The 24,610-nt window shown below is 38.9% G+C and overlaps 1 protein-coding gene and 1 non-coding gene across 2 annotated transcripts; both read left to right on the top strand.

Moving 5' to 3' along the window:
* The first annotated feature begins 1,615 nt into the window (after nt 1-1,615).
* LOC114361603 (ethanolaminephosphotransferase 1) lies at nt 1,616-18,667 on the top strand. The gene is made up of 9 exons (XM_028316700.1): nt 1,616-1,845; nt 2,706-2,774; nt 6,543-6,774; nt 8,566-8,719; nt 9,532-9,640; nt 11,685-11,842; nt 13,855-14,032; nt 14,860-15,036; nt 16,757-18,667. Exons 1-9 carry the CDS (start codon nt 1,789-1,791, stop codon nt 16,817-16,819), a joined length of 1,197 nt encoding a protein of 398 aa, XP_028172501.1. The 5' UTR covers nt 1,616-1,788; the 3' UTR covers nt 16,820-18,667.
* Nucleotides 16,282-16,353, top strand: TRNAW-CCA (transfer RNA tryptophan (anticodon CCA)). The gene has a single exon. It is a non-coding gene; the product is annotated as a tRNA-Trp (tRNA).
* Nucleotides 18,668-24,610: the final 5,943 nt, after the last annotated feature.

Genomic DNA, 24,610 nt, shown 5'->3' with positions numbered 1-24,610 from the left:
GGCGCTTTAGCAGCGAAGTGTTGTGTTCGGGGTTGTGTTGTCGAGATATTTGTTTTTATTCGCGAACGAAATGTCTGAACAACGGCGACAATTTTATTTCGATTCAAATTTATTCCTTACGCTCGATTTATTGTGGGCAAAAGAAGGAGTGCGCTGCCCGCTCGTTGCCCGCTCCCTCGCCGCTGCCCGCTCGTTGCCCGCTCCGGCGCCGCTGCCGCGCCGCTGTTTTCGAGAACCGGTCTATTTGATTTTACGCATAAGATCCTGCCACTCCCGCCCCGCCGCCGCTCCCGCGCCGCTGCCCGCTAAGTTCGAGGCTGAGGCCTTACGGCCTGCTCCATGCCACTGGCGCTGGCAGAGCAGCGGCATGGATTAGACCTTCTTAACCCACTGGCCCACGGGCCGGCGGCCCTGTCCTGTTCTATTAGGGTCACTAGGAGACAAACTCTATGAATACTACTGGAGGAGGAGATTCGGGGACCCTTCAAACTCGGAGAGATTCGCTCATCAACGAGCCTCTAGCTAGCCTGAGGCGGAGCTGCGGACGAATCTCCAAGTTAGGACAAAACTCGCGGTTTCGTAAGTATCTTTGAGCTCCGGTGGAATCATTTTCAATAAGCAAGCTTACATGCTCATGAAACACCAAAAAACCGGACAAGTGCGTGTCGGACTCACGTACAAAGGGTTCCGTACCATTGATTTATGAAATTTAAGTTATTTGTAAGAAAGATTACGCGGTAATAAGCGGTTTGCAATTTACGAGGTATTAAAAAAAACTACTTACTAGATCTCGTTCAAAACAATTTTCGTTTGTAGTTTTTATAGTAATGTACATCATATTATATGTTTTTTTTAGATTTTTCGTTTTCTTATTTTAGAAGTTAGAGGGGGGGGGACCAACTTTTTTCCACTTTGGAAGCGTCTGTCACGCAAACTATTCGGTTTAGAAAAAAAATATTTAAGAAACCTCGATATCATTTATGAAGACCTATCCATAGATACCCCACACGTATATGTGTTTGATGAAAAAAAAATTTTTGAGTTTCAGTTCTAAGTATGGGAAGCCCCCAATATTTTTTTATTTTTATTTTTGCATCAAAATCTTAATGCGGTTCACAGAATACATCTACTTACCAAGTTTCAACAGTATAGCTCTTATAGTTTCGGAAAAAAATGGCTGTGACATACGGACGGACGGACGGACAGACGGACGGATGGACAGACAGACATGACGAATCTATAAGGGTTCCGTTTTTTGCCATTTGGCTACGGAAACCTAAAAATATCTTATTAAGCGTTAAAACGTTAAACGCCTTTCGTGACATTAATAGCAAAGTATCTTTCCGTAAAATTTATATGAAATGTTTGTCTAGGTTTTTTTACAATAATTTTGATTTAACTGGGCGCAACCGCAGACATTTTAAAGGAATAGATATTATTTTTCGTACCTATAAGGACGTAACGAGCGCGACTAACATCAACACAAAATACTTACAACTTTATTTTAGTGACCCGAAGAATCTCATTTTAGTGAACCGTAATCAACCACATCTGACAGAAGTTAAAATAAGCGACAAGCTTGCCATTTGCCCACAGATTTTGCCATTGTCAAATCAGGAAGCTGTCATTCTTGTCATTTTAAATTAGCGCATTCTTTTCTACTTTACGAACGTGATTTAAACACAAACCAAGCATTAATTAAAACAAAATAATGTACCTAAAAATAAAGTAGTGTTCATCCAAGTTAAATTATATGGTTCGTGACTGTGTTTATCATATTTGTCAAAAATGTTTAACTACAAATACCTTAGTCGGGAGCATCTCGAAGGATTCGATAACTACAAGGTATTTTAAACGATTAATTACACTTAATTCTGCTCATTATTTATGTAGAGATCTTGCCACAGCTACTATTTTACGTCGTAATTATGTATTTGATGACATAACCTATACATTATCGATCGGATAGCGCTTGTAAAGTTATAACAAATACGCCAGTCGCCACAATGTAATAAACGGATAAAATTGTAACAATACGTATTACCGGTTGGCATACTAATTCTATTTTTAAGATAATAAGGTTATCATTAACAATGTTATACCTAATTGAATTAAAAAACTGCTGTTTATGCCAAAATGCAATGAAAATGTATTGATCACAAGCACGCAAAAGTTTAAGAAAAGATAATGTTAAGTTGTTTCATATTTACTAATAAAATTCATCAAGAAATCAGAACACGTCATCTATTAGGATTAATATTTTGTAAAATCTTTCATATTAATGAAATTAATGCAAAAACCTGGAGACACATTTACTGACAATTTCATAGAAATATGTATAATGATGTACATACACAATGTAACATTTACAGACCACAAAATGACCAAATTAGCAAACGGATTGTGAACTTTATATGTACAGTTTAAGGTTCGAGTTCAACTATCTCTTTAGTCCCATTGAATCATTTGTATCTCACCAAACAATAGTTTTTCTGTTGTCTGGTTTTGTGACACGTGAGACGTTATCAGAATTCGTCTTTGGATAGTTTGACTTGCTCCGTCCAAATGAAATGTATTCTATGTATTTGTACCTGTACCCTTCGTTTGTTCATTCATTTCAGCCGAATGACGTCCACTGCTAGACAAAGACCTCCAAGGATTTCCACAAAGACTAAATAAAATATGTATTTGAATTTGTTTTACAGTACATGGCGATCGACACAAGCCCTCTTAGTGTGTATGTCATGCACCCTTTCTGGGATAGAGTTGTCAAGGTAAGTTTACTATGAAATAACTATCTAGTTATTAATCAAATACACATGTGTAGACACAATAGAAGTGTGAAATTAAGTCTGTTATTTCTAAAACCTCCTCACTAATTAGCTGTCTAAAAGGTAAAATCCTACTAATATTATAAATGCGAAAGTTTGGATGTCTGGATGTTTGTTTCTCTTTCACGCAAAAACTACTGAACGGATTTTGAACGAACGAACGGAACATATAGGCTATAATTTATGACAAAATGTGACAAAGAAATTTCAATATAATAAGACGTGTCTAAAAGCGCCATCTATCGTCATTGGTTAAAATCTACAGCGCTGGACAAAATACTGTTTTTGACGTTCGTAAATATTCATACGGGGGAAGCCGTGAAACGCCATCTATCAACAAGATATCTGACGGGGGTAAAACGAGGTCTACGCGTACGAAGTCGCGGGCGGCCGCTAGTAGTCAATATTTTACTTTAAACCAATAAGGGCTATATTTCACCGGGACACCATGGCGGCGCAACCAGTCGCCGGCTACCAACAAAATGTATACAGCTCTATAGAGAGTTACTCACCTGGTGTCCGTTTGGTTGTGCAAAGCTGCATACATTTTGTTGGTAGCCGCCATGGTGTCCCGGTGAAATATAGCCCTAAGACTAAACCAATTTTTTTATTAACACTTTCCTGGACAGTTAACTGCTATAATGTTCATAACAATTAAACTTCTATTGTGTCTGGGTTACTGTCCATGAGTGTTAAAGTTAATGTTAAAGTGATAAAAGGTTTTTTACCATGTCAAAAGTTATCATTTATTGATTATAAATAACAAATTAATTTAATAATTGCTATTATCACCATTATCATGCCTAATTAAATAATTATTGACTCTAAATCTGTGTCACACGACCCACTTCAACGATAAATAGATAAAGATAGAGTTATCAATTTGATGGACATGTAGCCAAATATATGAAGTAGGACAGTAAAAAAATCGTCGAGGTTTTGTTATTTTTTAGTTGGAAATAGAGGCAAGAACGCGAATCACATGCCATATCTACATTCCAGCTGTTGACAGCATGTGGAGAACACGCAGAGTCCATGAAGCTATGTAGTAGGACGGGTCTATGAACTCCATGAACCAGGATGGGTCTCCTGGGGTCGGCCTATCCGGCACCAGAAGACTATAGCAGGGATGTTATGGATGTTATGGATATCCGTAACCTTAACCGAAACTTTCGGATATCCGAAACCGTAACTGTAAGCGATTCAAAAGTTTCGGATGTAGGCAGTTTAAATTGTTTTTTGTATAGCATTCTATGAAAAGACATAACAACCTGATTTATCTATAAAATGCCATCTAGTATCAATTTTTATTACTTTCTGTTCGATGTAAAGTGTGCGGCCATGAATAAACCGTGTTGGACAAAATTATTGCAAATTGCATTCTAAAGCACAGAAACTTTCGGATATCCAAAATAAAAAAATATCCGTAATCGTAACCGAAACCGGTATAATATTATTCCTATATCCGTAACCGTATCCATAACCGAAACTACATAAATCCATAACATCCCTAGACTATAGGTCCCTCTCACTCAAGCACTTGTTTCGCCTTATGAATAGGATTTTTGCGGATGAGAGAGAAAGGTAGGGAAGCACAAAAGATCACAATGGGTCGACGTGCACTGCGCTCATGAGCGAACCTGAACAAGATAAAATAAGGATCTTATTGCTCCAGCTACTTGCACTTTCTTATTCATAATCTTACTAGCTTTCCGCCCGCGGCTTCGCCCGCGTGGAATTTTGTCTGTCACAGAAAAACTACCGCGCGCGTCCCTGTTTCAAAAACTATTCTATGTCCTTTGCCGGGACTCAGACTATCTCAATGCCAAATTTCATCAAAATCGGTTCAGTGGTTTAGGCGTGAAAGCAAGGCAGACAGACAGACAGAGTTACTTTCGCATTTAGAATATTAGTATAGAAGTATAGATATATTTTCTTATTCACATACAAGTTACCTACTGTTCTTCAAGCTACTATTGGCATTTAAATAGCCGATTTTGACTATACATACAGGGTGGAAACGATAAGTGATCTCACTCGATTATTTCTAAACTATACAAGATATCCAAAAACTGGTAACTGATCCTGAAAGTGCTTCACGAGCTCTATTTAACGGTACCAATAATAGGTTACAAAATAAACTGAATCTATCTGAAAATTCAATGTTTCCAGTCTCCTTACATTTAGTCAAACCACAGTATATTAAAAACTATACAATATATCCAAAAACTGGTTACTGATCCTGAAAGTGCTTCACGAGTTCTATCCAACGGTACCATTATTGAGTTATAAAATAAACTGAACCTATCCGAAAATTCAATGTTTCCAGCTTCCATACATTTAGTACTATCACAGTCATGGCACTCATATCTTGATAATATTATAGCAAGTAAAGCCTAAAACCAATGTTTTTCATGAATAATTTTAAATAAGAATGCAATTTACGAGTTAATTTTAAGTATTTATTATTTAAAATAAAAAAATTAACACTTCTAATATTATGTGGCTGGCATTGTTGCATACATTTACTATGGAGGCTGAAAACTTTGTTTTTTCGGATAGATCCAGTTAATTCCGTAACCTATTACTAATATCGTTTGAAAGAGCTCGTGAAGCACTTTAAGGATCAGTAATCAGTTTTTCGATATCTTGTATAGTTTAGAAATAATCGAGTGAGATCACTTATCGTTTCCACCCTGTATACATATATCATGTGATTTATGGGTTATCTAACAAAATGCTTGTAAGATTACAAGCAAAAGCGAATCGTACGATATCGGTAAGATAAGGCAATTGTTATACAAAAACAATGCGGAATACAAACAACGCATAATAACACGCGTAACATGGATGCGTCCAGCGCCTTCCTGCTACCTTTATGATGTCGTCGCGCTTGTGGGTGGACGTCCTACGCTGCGTTTTCCGGTACGCCTCCACTCCAGAACCTTGCTGCCCCATCGGCCGTCATTTCTGCGTTATATGTGCCCTGCCCATTGCCACTTCAACTTGCTAATCCGTCGAGCTATGTCAGCGACTTTAGTTCGTTTACGGATCTCCTCATTTCTGATTCGATCTCGCAAAGAAACACCAAGCATAGCCCTCTCCATAGCACGCTGTGCAACTTTGAGCTTCTGTATAAGGCCTATAGTGAGAGGCCACGTTTCCGAACCATAAACCAGGCACTTTTCAGCATGCCCCAAAAAAATAATTAATTATGTATGTGTTACGGTAAATGTGATAAATCTGAAAATTATGAACAATCGCCGGTTATTATGAATAATTACCTCATGATTTGGTAAATGTGATTAATATGAGATCTCCAATATGGCCCAAGGGCCACTCCCGCCGCACCTTAACCTATTTTTCACTTTAAATCAAAACAATGTGTTATAGGCATTATGGCAAAGTAATGTTACGCAAGAAAGAGTCCAAACTCATTTTGCCAAATTATACTAATATTTTATATGATATCAAAACGTTCAAAATGTGAGGCTGTACATGAGCGCTGTACACGAGCCGGTATTCTCTTCTATGATATTTGTTAGTATTAAATAATCACTGATAAATGTGATTGATTTATCACTTTTACCTCGCCTGTCGGTAATTATTCATAATAACCGGCGATTATTCATAATTTTCAATTTATCACATTAACCGTAACATATGCACATAAATGTTACTCGCTGAATAAAGTAATTTCTATTCTTGCAGTTGTTTCCTCGCTGGGTGGCTCCAAACGTGCTCACGTTCGCTGGCTTCCTACTAACCGTACTGGACTTCTTTTTGCTCTCGTACTATGATTACTCGTACTACGCGGCCAGCTCTCTCGCCCGTAACGAAACAAGCGTGGAGCCTCTGGCGGCGCCCTTACAACACGAAGAAATCATTCCGCGCCCTCTGTGGTTCGCATTGGCCGTGTTTCTGTTCTCGGCATACACGCTGGGTGAGTTTGGACCTTATTTGACAGCAGTAAAGCCGAGAATCCTTTAGCTACCTCACTCTACGCGGCCAGCTCGCTCGCTCGCAACGAGTCAAGCGTGGAGCCTCTGGCCGCGCCCCTACAACACGAAGAGGTCATACCGCGCCCGCTGTGGTTCGCATTGGCCGTGTTTCTGTTCTTGGCGTACACGCTGGGTGAGTCTGGACCTTATTTGACAGCACTAAGGTTGAAAGTCCTTTAGCTGTTCTCATTCTCCGATGTGGTTTGCGTAGGCTGACCGTATTCCTCTTGGCGTATACGCTGGGTGAGTTTGGACCTTATTTGACAGCACTAAGGTTGAGATTCCGTTAGCTACCTCACTCTACGCGGCCAGCTCGCTCGCCCGCAACGAGACAAGCGTAGAGCCTCTGGCCGCGCCCCTACAACACGAAGAGGTTATACCACGCCCGCTGTGGTTCGCATTGGCCGTGTTTCTGTTATTTTCATACAAGCTGGGTGAGTTTGGACCTTATTTGACGGCACTAAGGTTGAGATTCCTTTAGCTACCTCACTCTACGCGGCCAGCTCGCTCGCCGCAACGAGACAAGCGTAGAGCCTCTGGCGGTGCCCCTACAACACGAAGAGGTCATACCCGCGCCCGCTGTGGTTCGCATTGGCCGTGTTTCTGTTCTCGGCATACACGCTGGGTGAGTTTGGACCTTATTTGACAGTGCTAAGGTTGAGAGTCCTTTAGCTGTTCTCATTCTCCGATGTGGTTTGCGTAGGCTGACCGTATTCCTCTTGGCGTATACGCTAGGTGAGTCTGGACCTTATTTGACAGCACTAAGGTTGAGATTCCTTTAGCTACTTCACACCACGCGGCCTGCTCGCTCGCTCGCAACGAGTCAAGCGTGGAGCCCCTGGCGGTGCCCTTACAACACGAAGAGGTTATACCGCGTCCGCTGTGGTTCGCATTGGCCGTGTTTCTGTTCTTGGCATACACGCTAGGTGAGTTTGGACCTTATTTGATAGGAGTAAAGCCGAGAGTCCTTTAGTTGTCCGCATTCTCCTCTCTGGTCAAAAATAGTAATGCAAATCTTTGACATAAAAAATGAAAAATAATGCCTACGGTAACACGAAACAAAAATTAGTGAATATTGATTACTTGCTACTAACAGTCTGATTACTTGTCACTGAGAATCTGATTACTTGTCACTGAGAGTCTGATTACTTGCAACTGAGATTCTGATTACTTGTCACTGAGAGTCTGATTACTTGCCACTGAGAGTCTGATTACTTGCCACTGAGAGTCTAATTACTTGTCACTAAGAGTGATTACTTGTCACTGAAAGTCTGATTACTTGTCACTGAAAGTCTGATTACTTGTCACTGAGAGTCTGATTACTTGCCACTGAGAGTCTGATTACTTGTCACTGACAATCTGATTACTTGTCACTGACAATCTGATTACTTGTCACTGAAAATCTGATTACTTGTCACTGAGAGTCTGATTACTTGCCACTGAGAGTCTGATTACTTGTCACTGAGAGTCTGATTACTTGCCATCGAAGCCTTGATCACACGAACCGAGTAAACGGGCGAGACAGTAAAATGTTTACTCGGTCGAGACAGTTGGGTGAGCGAGTCACATATGTAGGTACTCGAGCGCTCGGCCGAGCACTCGGCGTAATGTTCATACACACCGAGTACTCGGCCGAGAGCACTGTCTCGCCCGTTTGCTCGGTACGTGTGATCAAGGCTTGACAGTCTGAATACTTGTTACTGTAATATAGACCGTATGCCATTATGTTACAGACGGCATCGACGGCAAGCAAGCGAGACGGACGCAGACCTCTGGCCCTCTGGGAGAGCTATTCGACCACGGACTGGACTCGTACTCGGTATTCTTCATCCCAGCCTGTCTGTACTCCATATTTGGACGTCTGGACTTCTCCATTCCGCCTATAAGGTCAGTCATAGATACTTTACAATTACAATTTCAGCCATAGGACGTCCACTGCTGAACATAGGTCTCCCCCAATGATCTTTACATCGCACGGTTGGTAGCGGCCTGCATCCAGCGCCTTCCTGCTACCTTTATCTGGTCGTCGGTCCACCTTGTGGGTGGACGTCCCACGCTGCGTTTTCCGTTACGCGGCCTCCATTCCAGAACCTTGCTGCCCCATCGCCCGTCAGTTCTGCGTACAGTTACAATGTATGTAATACAGTAATACCACCAAATCACCGATCACCAGTTGGCGCTAGAAAATGACAGTCACCTTCCTCCACAGTGGCGCCTACTGGGTCCCCGATAGATAACGCTAATTTGTAATGTCTTCATTTCATTTGCGTTTCATCTCTAGTCCACATTCCAGTCACGCTCCATATTCATTCCAGCTGAGGTGAATTCGGTAGCGTGGTAAAGTTCACGCAAAAACAAAGACGAAACAAGAGATTCAAGCACTTTCCATTATAAGTCCGAACACCTTATTTTTTCACTAAAACAGCAATTTTTTGTGAAGCGTTTGACTAGCGTTTGAGATAAAGTAGCTTTCTGTCAGCTTTTACACAAAGACCCAGTTGCATTCCGTTTACGTTACAACTTCGTTTGAACTAGCTGTCAAAGCGACACCGCGATACGAATTTGTGCAAACAGCTGACTTTCGTTTGTCCTCCAGTCGCGTTGCAGTTGAAAGTATTTAGCGCAATCGGGGCGCTGGTGACCCTGATTCAAAGACGTCAGAGGCTTTAGTGAAATATAAATAACTTTTGTCTTTCCAGAATGTACTATGTGATGTGGAATCTTCTTTTGAACTTCTACATCAGCCACTGGGAGAAATACAACACTGGTGTCCTGTTTCTACCTTGGGGGTATGACTTCAGTATGTGGGTAAGTAAGACAATCTAAGCCCACAGGATGTAAAACATATCGCCCCCCAAAAGATACTGCTCTACTTAATAGATACAGGACTCGGACTGTAAGGAAAACATCAGCCCCCCTAGACAAAACGCACTTTTTGATCGAATCGATTAATCGAATCCGTCAAAACCCATACAAAAAAGGGGCTTTTCGACCACTTTTCGACTGGTTTGCGATTATAATTTGCACTTTGTCTAGACCCACAGGTTTTAAACCTTTGTTTGTCACCTGTCATCCGCTTTGGAAATGGCCGTTCAAGTATTACGTAAGCAGAATTCTTACCATTTTTTACCCCCCCGCCCCCCTTGTCATCAAAAGTAAGCAAAGCACTTACCCCCTCCCCATATGCTTACGTAAACATTTTATTATAAATGTTTTTATATTGTCATTTTTAAAATAGGAAAATTCATGAAAATATTAGGTTTAACTGATACACATAGAGTAGGAACAAAAAAATATAATCAGAAAAAAAGAACATAACAAACATAATTGCATTAATTATGCATCAACATGCTTACAATACGTTTAGTATCCAAACAAAACAATGGCGCGGGAGGCCGGCCTCGCGTATAATATTTTATGCGGACTACGACTCTCAAATTTCAATGGGCAATGTCGGCACGAGAGTTAATTATTAGACAAGTGAATAGCGCACGGTAATTTCCTGTGCGGTAATTCCCCTAATCAGTTCTCAAAGCGAGTGCCTACGCATATTATGTATTATTTGCGGGAATCCCCGAAAAAACGTAAATAACTAACGATGACGTAATCATCATCTAGACCCCCCTACCCCCCATGTCATCAAAATAAGCAAAACAGAGACCCCCCCACCCCCCCATGGTGCTTACGTAATACTTGAACGGCCCCATTATGGAGGGATGTCGAACCTTAATTTCGAACTCCTCCTATGTTCTCCTGATTAATTTCGTTGCGGGTCCAATGACAGTTTAACTTTCCCCCGGGACAAACTTGACCTTCATTCGTTGAGTTTTTGTGGCGGTCAAGCTGTAGATCCTGGCTACACAGGAGTTGCCGTGGTGGGAACGAGAGGTGGGAACAGTCCCGTGTAAGGAAAACATTGGCGATCACAATAGATCGATAGCGGTCGCAGTGATACTAGGACTTGATAGAATTAGAATAGCCGCTCACGACAAAAAAGGGATTTTTTTAAACATTCATGCATCTCACTTGATGCAAAATAATAATCAGGCCGAAGGTGGAAGCGGGCTTCACCTGGAATCCCGTTAAACCTTCTTCCGGCAAAAGGTCATAGCACACTTATCAACTCGGAAAGGGATCAACACCGTTAGCCTTTAGCCGCGCTGTCAAGTGAGGCGAGGCGTTTACATTACGGTGCGAATAAGTGTGCGTTGCAGTACGGAGTTTTATAAAGCCTGGTCCGTGAGCACGTAGAATTTTGTCCAATGACCCCAAGCTAAAATTTTGTAAAATGTATACTTAATGCTTGCTATGCCCTTGCAGGGTGCATGTGATGTGCTGCCCTACCATTCACCAACTATCAAACCACATGTAATGCAATGCAATAAATGATTTGATTTGATTTGCTACCCATCCTTATCGCTCGCGCGTAATAATGTTACTGTCGCGCTCGCACACTCACTGCGGGCGCGCGTCGCACAGTCGCGACAGCAATATAATTACGCGCGAGCGATAAGGATGGGTAGCTTGGGGTCATTGGACAAATTTCTACGTGCTCACGGACCAGGCTTTACGAATAATACTGACCGTCTCGAGTTTACGGTTACGATCCGTTTCGGGGTTGATATGTGCTTCGTCCTTACGCTAAATTGCATTCGCAATAATAGTGACTCAGTTTCTTGCGCTACTTCTTCTAAGCACTGGCCCATTTATTGTCCCGAAGCTGTGGTAGGGTTAATACTGGGACGTGTAAAAGTGCTTTTTAAAAGCCTATTTCCAAAAATAAATGAGTTAAATGAAATTTTGTGAGTTTTAATGAAGATATAATTCTATAATAGGGTGTGTTTACCTACAGGCGTCCACGCTATGCTTCCTATGGACGGGCCTGCGCGGCACGGCGTTCTACAAGCGATACGCATTCGGCTCGTACACGCTCGCGAACGTGTTCGAGATCGCAATCTACGCCACGGGAGTGTGTACAAACCTGCCCGTCTCTGTCTACAATGTATACAAGTAAGTCAAATTCAAAATGTATTTATTTGCATAGACTTTTAAATAGACTTACATAGCAGTCATGCCGAGAGTACATATGTAACTCTGTGACGCGCCCCGCGACGCATCGACAGCCCTAGCACCGAGCACAGAGATTTTGACAACCCTACGGCTGCGCGGCCGCACGCCGCACGGACCGAGCTAATATATGAGACGGCGGCGACCGCGGGCGCCTAGCATTCGCTCGGGAGCCATTGCAACAGTCAGACGTTCGCGCGCGCGTCTATTGTTCCCTCGACTGCATTGCACAGAGTCCCTAGCGAATAGCTATCCACACTGTTCCCACTAACCCTAACTGTTCGACTCTGGCTTGATTCGATACCTCGTTAACTCGGTCAGGTGATCTAATTGTCGATTCGAGACGTTCTATCGTTGATAGCCTTTCGGTTCTCGTCCTTACCGAGTAGTGCATGTGATACTCATTCCCGACCTGCGGTAGCAATCCCGCTGCCACCCTTCCTGAACTTCATACCCCCTCGCCACGTAGGTCCGACGCCCTTTCCCAGTGGTATCATACTCATCAGAGGACTTTGGTCTCTGGCTCGAGCTATTGAACCACGTCCTACCCCCCTAGTTATAAGTATCCAAACTAATACTCGCTAAACCTCGCACAGGGCGCCGCCCCTCTCGCGGATACGTAAACTAGTCTCGGGACGCGAACCGGGCGCGTCGCTATTCCTCTCGTTGTAATAAATTAGTATATTGTGATATAACTTGTAAAGTACTTGTAAACTTGCTCATTATTAAACGATAGTAATTTGGAGTCAGTGAAACTAGAATAAGTAAACTATTGTGGAACCTGAATTACAAAGTGCCATTGTGTTATTAATTGTGCGTTTCCTTGGTCGAATATCCCTGTAGGCATCCTAGATAGGTACACATCCCTCATCGCAGAAAGCGAACTGGGACTTAGTACTAAACAGCGGGGTGTCAGACTGAGCTAGCTAAGACGCCCCGTTGCAACTCATATAAAAAAATGTCGCGTTGAGACCCGTGTTTCTCTATTTTACTTACTGAAAACATTGAATTTTCGGATAGATCCAGTGATTCTGTAACCTATTACTGATAGAATAGAAAGAAAGAATAGACCGTTAGAAAGAGCTCGTGAAGCAGTTTTAGGATCAGTAACCAGTTTTTCCTTAACTTATGTAGTTTAGAAATAATCGAGTGAGATCACTTATCGTTTCCACCCTGTATCAGGCCTGTTCATCTCCGCGAGTTTACATCGAAAACAAAACACGCACGATGGCCCACCTACAGGATACTATTCGACAAGGCCTCACTTACGAGCGAACATTGACTCACGCACGCGTATTCTTGTGTATGATGGAAGAAAATAAAGAAAATGGTGTTAAATACTGTGCAGTATTTAACTGCCTAAATAATATTAAAAACACAGAATGTACTTTTTTAAGTTGCCTCAAGACACTGAGAGGTAAATAAGTAGTTAATATTATACCCCTACTCTTCCCGCGGGTGTCGTAAGAGGCGACTTAGGGACTACACATCAAACAGAGAATGGGCAGCAGCGCTCTCTGAAAAACATCAATCTTTTAAACTGCGATCTCCAACCCGCCTGCCAAGCGTGGAGATTATGGCAAAACCCTCCACTATAGTGGAGGAGGCTCATAGTCCAGCAGTGGACTGTAAAGGGCTGTTGATGTATTATTCATGATAATTCATGCTAAATCATGTATTTCCTCCGCCATTTTCCGCAGTTTGGCACCTCACGTCACATCATTTTACCGAAGTCAGCCCTATAGCTTCGGCGCAGTGCCGATCACTGACGTTTGTCAACAAAATGGTGCTTGACTCTTGAGACAGGCTAAATTACACCATATTGTTAATGACATTGAGCATACATTTTTTTAAATACCTTCGCGAAGTAAAACTTCTGTACGTAGTACTTATTATTATTCTGTGCCTGTATGTAATTACCTGTGTGTGTCCATTGTATCTTTCTTTCATTTCAGATCGTACAAACTGCGCACGGGCAAGATGCGTTCCGTTTCCGAGGCGCTGCGGCCGCTGTGGTCCTTCCTAACGGTGTTCGCGGTCTGTTCCCTGTGGGTGCACCGCTCGGCGCGGCTGCCCGGAACTGATCTAAGGGTGTTGTTCCTGCTCATCGGAACTGTGTTCAGCAACGTGGCCGTAAGTGGGAGCATTTACCCTATTTTATTCTACGTGGCCGTAAGTGGGAACATTTACCCTATTTTATTCTACGCGGCCGTAAGTGGGATCATTTACCCTATTTTATTCCATGTGGCCGTAAGTAGGAGGCTTTACCCTATTTTATTCAACTTGGCTGTAAGTTGGAGCTATCACCCTATTCTACTCAACTACGAGTCTGTAAATGGGAGCCTGTACCCTATTTTTCTCAACGTGGCCGCGTGGCTGTAAGTAGGAACATTTACCCTATTTTACTCTACGTGGCTGTAAGTGGGAACATTTACCCTATTTTACTCAACAAGGTGTCTGTAAAGGGGAGCCTTTACCCTATTTTGCTCAATAACATGGCGACGTCTTCAGCAAGATGAGTGTTAAAAATACCTAAAAAACCGTGACGCTCCAATACGTCAGGTACTAACTGAAATGGTTTAGATAAGTTACTCAAAATAAACTTGTATAGTGTACGTTAATATACCCGATGTACTCGTACGTAATTATATCAATGTACGTTTTAAGTATAATATGTGTATATTATTGTTGTTGTCCACTTTATAAGTTAAGTCCACAAAACGCACGTCAGAAGGTTGGAACAGTAAAACATGTGAATTCTTTAAAGGTGTATTTGCGACTAAAATAAAACTGGCGGGCTCAGCCAAGTAACAGTATAACTATTGTTTTCTATTGTTGAGTATTGGGCAATGATGTGGGAACGCAGGACGCTACTCAATACGCTCTGTTCATTCATAAAGTTAATTTATTACTCTGATTAATGTGTACCTATATATAGGAATTTTAAATTTCTGCCCCAGTGCCGGCTGATAGTCAGCCAGATGAGCAACCAACGCTGCGAGTTCGTCAACTGGCTGCTATGGCCGCTCCTGCTGGCAGCAGCGGCGTCGGCGATGGCGCCGCAGCACGAGATGACCGCCTTCTACGCGGTCACTGCGCTAGCAGTGGTCGCTCATGTGCACTACGGCGCTTGCGTGGTAAGTACAGCCCTACTTAAGGGTGGATTCGACCAAACAAGAGTAAATTAATCTAAATAATTTATAAAAGGAGAAACTGACTTACTTAGTGACATATCAACGCACAGCCTAAACGGCTAAACGTAGGCACTTGAAATTTGGAAGGGACGTAGCTTAGGTATCGTAGAGGTGCACTAAGAAAGGAATTCCCGAAATTCCCACGCGAACGGGAATTAGCGGGAAAATCCTTTTGTATGAAAAATCTAAACCGCTTAAGTTAGACGCTTGAAATTTGGCATGCAGGTACCTTAGTAAACTTAAAACTTAGTTACAACGGGATATTTCAAAATTCCCACGGGAACGGGAGTTAGCGGGAAAAAACTTTTGTATGAAAAAATCTAAACCGCGTAAGATAGATGAAGGGGGTAAAACGGGATCCACGCGTACGAAGTCGCGGGCGGCCGCTAGTCTCAGAATAAATCGTCAGTTTTGACATATTTTGCATACTGAAACTTTCAATGTGCCAGTTAAACCAGAGTTATTCTCGGATAAAAGTTTGGTCGAATCGAACCTAAAAAAAAGGATAAATTAATCGTTCGTTTCAGCCAAATGACGTCCACTGCTGAACAAAGGTCTCCCCCAAGGATTTCCAAAACGACCGGTCCTGCACTACTCGCATTCAGGTTCTTGCCGCGACCTTCACCAGATCGTCAGTCCAACTAGTGGGGACACTACGTCTTCCGGCCCGTGGTCGCCACTCGAGAACCTTTTTGCCCCAGCATAGCACTTTAGCAGCTTAGCAAAGATGCTTAGTTTAGTCCATCCATAATTTTAGAGAAAGAAAAAAAAGAAAAACAATTTATAGCGAATAAAATTTATAGCGACGCCGTCAGGTCGATGACTGTGGGATTAAAAAAATGTTTTTAGTTAATTTATAAAATATGAGATATTTTTTTAAATAACCGGTTCATTTATTGTTTTTCATATTATGTACCTACTACCTACCACATTAATTTCATATTTCCCGAAATAGTATTTCATCGTTGGGAATGAAAAGAAACTACCTATGTGTAAATAACCATGCAAGAGAATTTCATAAAGTAACAATACAATAAATATTATAATACACTCGAAGTAATGTTCTTACTGGCGAATTCACATCAAGCTAAACATTGTGAGTTGAAATAGATTTTGCAACAAAAATGTGTAATCTTAATGTGCTGTGCGCCTCGTAAAGCGAGTCTTAAATTGGCCGGTCAACGCAACGACTCCGTGGCGCAACGGTAGCGCGTCTGACTCCAGATCAGAAGGTTGCGTGTTCAAATCACGTCGGGGTCAATGATAACTTTTTGTATTTTTTATACTTTCTTTACTAGTATTTTTTGTAGTAGGAAGGATAGAAAGTATTTTATTAATAAGCAAAATTGTCAAGAATTTTGAAAAAAAAAAATGCATTACTAAAAACGATCTCATGATACATAATAATGATATTGGAATAATTAGGTTTTTTTTAGAAACACTGCCTTATTTTAATTAAATGTAGCTTAAAACTAAATTAATTAAAAATGCTAGTTTATACAGTTAATGTTGATAAAGAGACAGATTAGACATTTTTTTAAACAAATTAATATTTTTTGAATGAAATAAGTTTTGGTATTTTAGATTTTTTCTTGTCTCAGATTTTTTAAAATATTTTATTACATTTTTTTTTCACGTTTAATTTTTTTTTTTCGTTTCACAGGTACGTCAAATGTGCGACCACTTCAGGATAAGCTGTTTCCACATAAAGCAGCGGACAGATTGACTCTTAGCCGACGATGCGTGCTAGCGTAACACAGGCGACATATCCATTCACGCGTACATACAAACACACAGAGGCTATTCATTGAAGTTTTAAGTCTTTACAGTGCGTACGAGTCGACTGATAAGTTTGAATTTGGAATGTCAGTCGCGTTTAAGAATAAGTTGTTAATTTCTTTTTTTAAAAAGGATATTGGGTCTTTTTGATGGAGCGCCAGTAACACCAGTGTGCAATCCAGTGTAAAAATACTCTTTCAGAACTTTTTTTTATTTTATTACTGTTTTTTATAAAAATAAGTGTACGTAGTGCAATTTAGGTACAGAAAAATGCGTTAGAAAAAAGTTGGGTTGTTTTTTGCTCCCAAGAGCCACTCGGATATTATTTATTTTGGTACAAACGGTACATATTATGTACACTGTTAAATATACAAAACATAGCTCAATGAATAGTCTCTAAACAATCAAAAAACACTAGAAAAAAATCGTATAAATTATACATGACTTGGCATTATTGTGCTGCTGTGAAACTAATTTCCTTCGAAAAACTTAAAATTTGGGAAAAAAGCAATGCAATAGTTACGTTCAGGTTAAACCACACCACACAGCCTAGTGCACTTAAAGCTTTACATTGCATGTAGAACTTGACAATTCTGTAAGGCTTTTAAAACTGAATATAACATGTTGATTACGTAATGCCCAGTGCAAAATTCCAAATAATTAGATAGTGACTTTGTAAGTATAAATGAATGAAGGGTATGGTCGAAAAGAGGTCAAACTACCTCAAAATGACTTCCTTAATTGATTTTGAACTCTACACTGAAGGGAATAAAATTCAAAATCCATTAGAGCCTTAATTTGGGGAAGCTTGACTTACTGCCGATCATATCTACACGCCTACTCGAAAATATATAATATAAATGTTACGTTATAAAGATTGTACAAGTGAACAAAAGAGTAACAGTAAAAAGAATGCTGAAAAACGCCCTTATTTTTTATAGCTTTCCATTTGTCAATAGAAATATACATATATTATACCTGTTGTTTGTCTATAGAAGCATAGTTAATTCGTGCTTAAAATTATGTATTACAATATCCAATAAAAATGCAGAATAAAAAAAAATATTGAATTTACAAAATTGATCATTTTTGAAGCATAGATTATAAATTAAAAAGCGCGCGAAACTAGGTCACCAAATTATAATCTACAGTCGCGAACTTTAAAAAGAATTTTGTTGTAAATGTGACGCCATATTTTTTTAATGTTTTTTTTTTCTGGATATTGTAATATAGTTTTTATTTAAAAAAAATACATTTTCATGTCAGTATTTTTTTTTTTCATTTTGTTACTCTTTTTTGTGTACATTCTTTGACCTCAGATGTTATAGCGCGCATTGTCAATTGTTTTAACTTATTATTGTAGTTGATTATTTCCATTAGGTATAAGTTTTTAATTAATGCCAATAGTTTCTCGAATATTTAACAATTGATCCGTAATAAAAACATAGCATTACAACATCATTTGGCTGAAACGAAAAACATAATTTCTTTCTTAATTAATTACTTCTATTATCTAATATTACAGGAATCGCTGTGTATTTTGTTAAAATGTTCATAAACCACTAGTTAATCTTTAAAATTATGTTTTTTTTTTAACTAATTCCCGGTCAATTTGATAATAATTCGAGAAATTAATGGTTCTTTTAAATATTTTGATTTCTCTAAGATGGAGTCGTACGATTGCTATTAAATTGACCTATCACCGCTAATCGATTTTAAACCGTATGCCTTTATTATAAGCTTCAAAATCTAAAAAGGCTTTAACCTCTAGACAGGCCAATCAAGTTAAATAAAATACTTTTCTGACCCTTAACCACAGCCTTAACCCAAAGCAGTAGATTACCGTGGCAGTAGGGTTTAATATTCTCACTTTTTATCGGTTAAAGAAAAGCATTTTGACATCTGTCAGAATACGATTTGAAACTTTTTAAATATGGCGACACATTATAGTCGTCATAGATTGTGTTGTAATCAATATTGCACCCTATATCTATTGTTTGTAAGGGTGATTTTATTTATGTTCTCTGACTCTTTTTCAGTGTTTTAAGAAGACTTTTTTATTATTATAAGAATAAAATACTGAACACTGAATATGTTTATATGTAGAATCAAACAGTACAAATAATTATTTATTTGTTTGTTTTACAGCGTTGTTTATTTCTAGATCTCTTTTAAAACATATTAGAAGTACACGTATTTGTATTTTATTTTGTACGGCGCCAGCGCATCCTAATAATATTTATAGCAAAATAGCACCTATTGAAACTTGCATAAGGTGCAACGTCTATAGTTCTGACGGCTGTAGTCATGGTCAAATAATTCATGACACCCAAAGTGACCAAAAAATTGACAACACATCCATAATCTATAGATCTTTTCATCCACGAAGACACGTCCACCAATTTTGGTCTCGGTCGCGCGGGGTGCGGGGAGTTTGATCCGAGCAATCCGAGCGGCATTATTGTAGTGTGCGTGTGCACTCATGGATAATTTAGCGTGTACCGATAACACTTAAACATTCGCGGAAGAATGGTGGGACGCGACTTCGTAGATGGCACTATCTACAGGGTGTTAGGTAAATGGGTATATGAGCCGACACTAGCCCATGTTAATATATGCATATAAATGGTATGGTGAAGTCAGAAATTTGATATCATCATTTTATTTTTTTAAATGTTTATTATACAAAATAAAATTTATAAAATCAGATTTGTATAAAATTAAAATAATGATATCAAATTTCTGACTTCACCATACCATTTATATGCCCATGTTAACATGGGCTAGTGTCGGCTCATATACCCATTTACCTAACACCCTGTATAATTGTAACAAAGACGTGTTGCGAACTTATAGATATTTTTGTGTCACGAACTATTTGAAGCTGACTGTACCACCACCATTTTAGTACATATTAATTTACATAATGTACTTACATTATATTTTACGTTGTTCATAATCATGTTGTATTTTTGTGCACTCGATAATTTTAGATAATGGTATTATTATAAGTATAATTATTTCTAGTTTTAACAGTTATTTTAATAAGCTTAAGTATTACTTGTTAATTTATTAAAATAAAGTACAAAGGTTATAAGCATAATCTGTGTCATTTTCTGTAAAGAAGGAGAGAAAAAATATTTACTTGGTACAGGTACAGTCAGCGTCAAGTGGCTAACTAGCTAAAAAGACAACACAACCTTATTCTGCGTACTTTTTGGTTTTGGCTACTTTGAGTGTCACGAACTAGACCAAAACTGACCAAAAATAAAAACATGTAGCTAGAAAATTGACTAGATTGTCTTTTGGCCTGTATTCAGACTAATATTATAACAACTACCACCGGCTTAGTCTAGATTAACTTTCCAGTATGTTTACTGTGAGATTTATTGAGATTATTTAAGTGTAATGTTATGCCAACTTTTTCATCTGGAACTACATTTTATTTTCATATTTGAAAAAACTAACATTAAAAGTTATGCCAACATTTTTATCAATTACGACAGGATTTTATTTTCATGTTTGAAAAAACTAATATTAATTAGGAATTACCTTTTCTTTTACACTCTGCACGAAATTGTAAGTTAAATTGACATGAGAATAAGACAGGAACAGCTAGGGACTGGATTCCACCAGCCCCCTTCCATCATCGGGGAACCAGACGCAGGTTAGCGTACCATCCCTATATTGTTGACATTCCACCAGCTCGCACTAAGCGTTTCGATGACTCTTTTATAATGCGAACAGCTAGGGACTGGAATTCGTTGCCTGCTGCTGTCTTTCCCGAAAACTATAATCCGGGCCTTTTCAAGGCGAGAGTGAATAGGCACTTACAGGGCAGATATGTACCATCCTAGACCGCATCCCACTTAACATCAGGTGCGATTGCGGTCAAATACCTGCCTTGTTATGCACAAAAAAGTTTTGTAAGCTATCACTCTATCTTGTCTTTTAATTGTTTAATTTCTTAGTTAAAATAGCTAATTCGAACTTCAGATATTTATATGGAATTAGCAAAGAATTTAACTGTTATTTATTTTCATTATATGCATAAGATAAGCAAAAATGCAAAGTATGTAAAAGTAAATCATGGAATACCGTATTTATTATTTTATAATGGGTCTTCAATCAATATTGGCATTTAATATTTTATAAGTCGATACAGTTTCCTAATAGTCGGCACATATTATTATTATAGGTACATAATATATTTAACAAAATAAATGGTTAATTTAGTAAAAAAAAAGTGTTTTGTGTGCATTTGTCAATGTTTTCATTCCATGTGTACCAACTATTAAGAAACTGTAATTAATTTTATCAAAATTAACATTTAAGTAACATAAATTGTAAATATTTATTAACATTCGGCATAATCATTGGAACTCGTTTACAATCAACTTGTCGAATCTCAAGGTATTTCCTGATCGAAGAGAGGCCTAAATATTGTATAATGTATTTTGTAGTGTAACTGTTTAACCCTTTATAGGACGGCCCATACAAAGTGGCCAATAAACTGGACAGTCACTTTACGGCCGATAATTCAATGATTTTTGTAACAATGTCGAACCTTATGATCATAAACGATAGCCAATAAAGCACGCTGGCCTAGAAACGAGCCAGCGCTCAAGGACGTCGCACGCAATCAAAAATTCGCGCTCTTTTTTAAGGTGGCCTGTCAACTGGCCACTGTGCACACCCGTACTAGTATTTGCTGCCATTGCAAGCACACGATACATATTTCCGAGTGTAGTTCAATGTAAAAACATTTCTTCGTAAAGAAGATGAGTAAAATAATAATGTTATAGTATATACTTTATCATCACGTGAAAATATAGTCGAAAACCGTAAAATAAACATGTTATTTTTGCAATTAAAAACAGACTAGTGTGTTGAAAAAGCCTTGTATAGAAATTACACATGTGAATTTGAGGTGGTCTCATATTTATATGTTTTGATTTTTACACACAAATTATATCGTTTTATACTGAGTATATTATTAATTTTTATAATACAATAACATAATAAGCCCAAATATACGGGTTCGGTAGTTATACCCCGTTATTATAACTGTTTAGGTATTTTTTCATACAAAATTATGTATATTTGTGGATAATGTATAAGATAATCCTGGGTTTATTGCGTTTTCATTCACGTTTTTTTTATTTTATAACATTATATTGTCTCTAAATTATTATATAATGTTTACTTTAGTTGACAAAACTTTCAATTTTGCTTTTTTCATGTTATTTTTGGCTCAAAAGAAGAAATACAATCATTTTATTTGATACTTTGTTGAATATTATGTTTTTAGCCTAATTAAAGATTGATAACTAAATACGCAATTATTTTATTCAGTTTAATATGTAATTTACATAAAAATAACCGGTTTTTTTTATAAGTGTCCAGTTTACTGGCCAGTGTTTTCACATGAATATTGGTGATTTTAGCGATGCAGAACGGTCAGTGGTCAGTATACTGACCATTAGTTTTTTTGTATTTTCTCGTAAAATATCTAGTTTCTGATAATTTTATTAATATATGTTGTTATAAATAATGCTATAGAATATATATCCACTTAGAAATATAGCGAATTCAAAAAAAAGTTAGGGTGTGCGTTAAAGGGTTAAGTAATATCATAAAGGCTTTGCCACATGCTGGATACGTTCTGCAGGCAGCGGTCAAGTCATTTTTTAAATGTTCATACAAAATAAAATTTATAAAATCAGATTTGTATGAAAATTAAAATAATGATATCCATTTTCTGACTTCTCAATCACCATACCATTTATATGCATATGTTAACATGGGCTAGTGTCGGCTCATTTATACCCATTTACCTAACACCCTGTATACGCGCCGTACGTTCGCATGAGTAAAGAAGTACGTCTATATATTTTGTATTGATGCGATCTGACCGTGCGGGCACGAGTAAAGAACGCAAACCGCTGATGAAAATGTTGTTCATAAAATGATGCGGGCTGCGTTCACTTTGACCAGACCGCTGCCCGCAGATCGCATCCAGTGTGGCAAATCCTTAATTCATACAAAATCAAGTGCCTCGTTTGTTAGTGAAGCTTTCTAGCGCATGTCGATTTTATGACACAATTCTCTACACTTTTCTAATAACTACGATCGCTACACAAAATGACTAGCAGCTTGATTGACGAGAACTCAAATTAGTCCCAATATTGGGACCGATACTGTAATACGTCAAAAAACCGGTGGGTGCATACCGATTTTTTTGGTACCTATTAACTTCAAACTACACTTTCGTTTCAAAAATAGCACTTAATACGATTGCAAAAGATGTCACAGTATTTAAATTAAAATGCCGATGTACCTATGTACGAATTAAAGATGTCCCATTATCCCATTATGTGGGACACTAAACTGGGAGTGTGCTAAGAACGCCTAGCTTTATCTAAAATATTCCTTATTGTATCTTAGTGAAATATTTCTGTCCTTTTCTCAACCATATCATAACGAAAAGGACAAATATACGAGAGTAATGTCAACAAATCGACTCAATAACAATATAATATACCTAGACATAGTTTTGGAAATGCTATAATGTGTATTACTATTTTTCTGAATTTCTAAACGATATCATGGTTAGTGTTGATTTTAACGCTTTAATTGCGATGGACTATTACACATTTGTACTACAATGGGTGGCAAATCAAACTATATTTTTTTGTTAAAAAATAGCACTTATTATAATGGTTTAAGATGCCACAGTATTTAGCTTGACGTGCCATCCTTAGTACAGTCAGCGTCAAATAGTTCGTGACGTCCAAAGTGGCCAAAAGTTGACAACACAACCTTATTCCTATGTAACTTTTTTTTTGAATGGACGCGCGCTGGTAGCTTGAGGAGTTTTTCCAGCTTCACCGGGCAGAGTGGCGAGTACAGAAGGTAGTCTAGCCGTTTGGCGATCGTCGGTGCGCGTGCCGACGAGGCCGAGTGTAGGCTTCGCGAAGCGAAGCCCAGGCTCGTCCGCGTCGGTCGCAGACAGACCGGACGTTCGCGATCGGGCCGTATCGAGCGCATAAGGCGCCCGATCAGTGGCGAACCCAACTAAAGGGTTGCCCACCGCGGTGTTGGACCAAAGTGGGCCCGATCGAGGGGACTCCTATGTAACAAAGACGTTGCGAACTTTTTGGCTAATTTGTTGTCAGGAACTATTTGACGCTGACTGTAGGAGGCTCAAATTCAAGCATCGTTTCCAAGCTTTATGACATCAGTCATGGACCTATAAAAAAAGTCGGACGGAGTCTCATCAACAAAATACTGTGACATTAGGATACACCAGCTTGCCTGTACGTACAGGCCGGCACGCACACATTCACACCCTGTTACACCACTTCGAGAGCAAACTTCACACAGTTGACACATTTAAGCAGCGAAAAAACAACACGAATACGACATGTCTTGTGTGATGAAATTGTGTAAAAACCGTTCTGTTCGAACAAACAAAAATTAAGGAATCACATTTCACAGGTAAAATAATAATCCAATCACTTATTTCCCGACATTAAAATATTGAAATTAATTGAAATCAAACGTCATTCACTCGAAAAAATAATACGTCAAAGACCAGTGTTCTCAGTTATTTACGTGGGAAAATTACCCGAAATATGGGAAATTAATAATGATTTTAGGACTTTTTAGTTATGTATTACGCATACTATGGAAATAAAATAATTTATCATAATTATTGTGTTTTAATGGGATATAT

Source organism: Ostrinia furnacalis, unplaced genomic scaffold (genome assembly GCF_004193835.3).
Source record: "Ostrinia furnacalis isolate ACB-3 unplaced genomic scaffold, ASM419383v2 OfSCF5843, whole genome shotgun sequence".
In the NCBI taxonomy this organism is placed as follows: domain Eukaryota; kingdom Metazoa; phylum Arthropoda; class Insecta; order Lepidoptera; family Crambidae; genus Ostrinia; species Ostrinia furnacalis.
Note: the sequence above shows the minus strand (reverse complement) of the source record. Positions and strands in the feature narration are given on the sequence as shown.

Bases quoted from the DNA above. Each gene is read 5' to 3' on its own strand.
- LOC114361603 (XM_028316700.1), top strand. From the start codon at position 1,789: ATGTTTAACTACAAATACCTTAGTCGGGAGCATCTCGAAGGATTCGAT. The intron at 2,775-6,542 runs GTAAGTTTACTA...CTATTCTTGCAG, and splicing joins TCTGGGATAGAGTTGTCAAG to TTGTTTCCTCGCTGGGTGGC. The intron at 6,775-8,565 runs GTGAGTTTGGAC...ATTATGTTACAG, and splicing joins GTTCTCGGCATACACGCTGG to ACGGCATCGACGGCAAGCAA.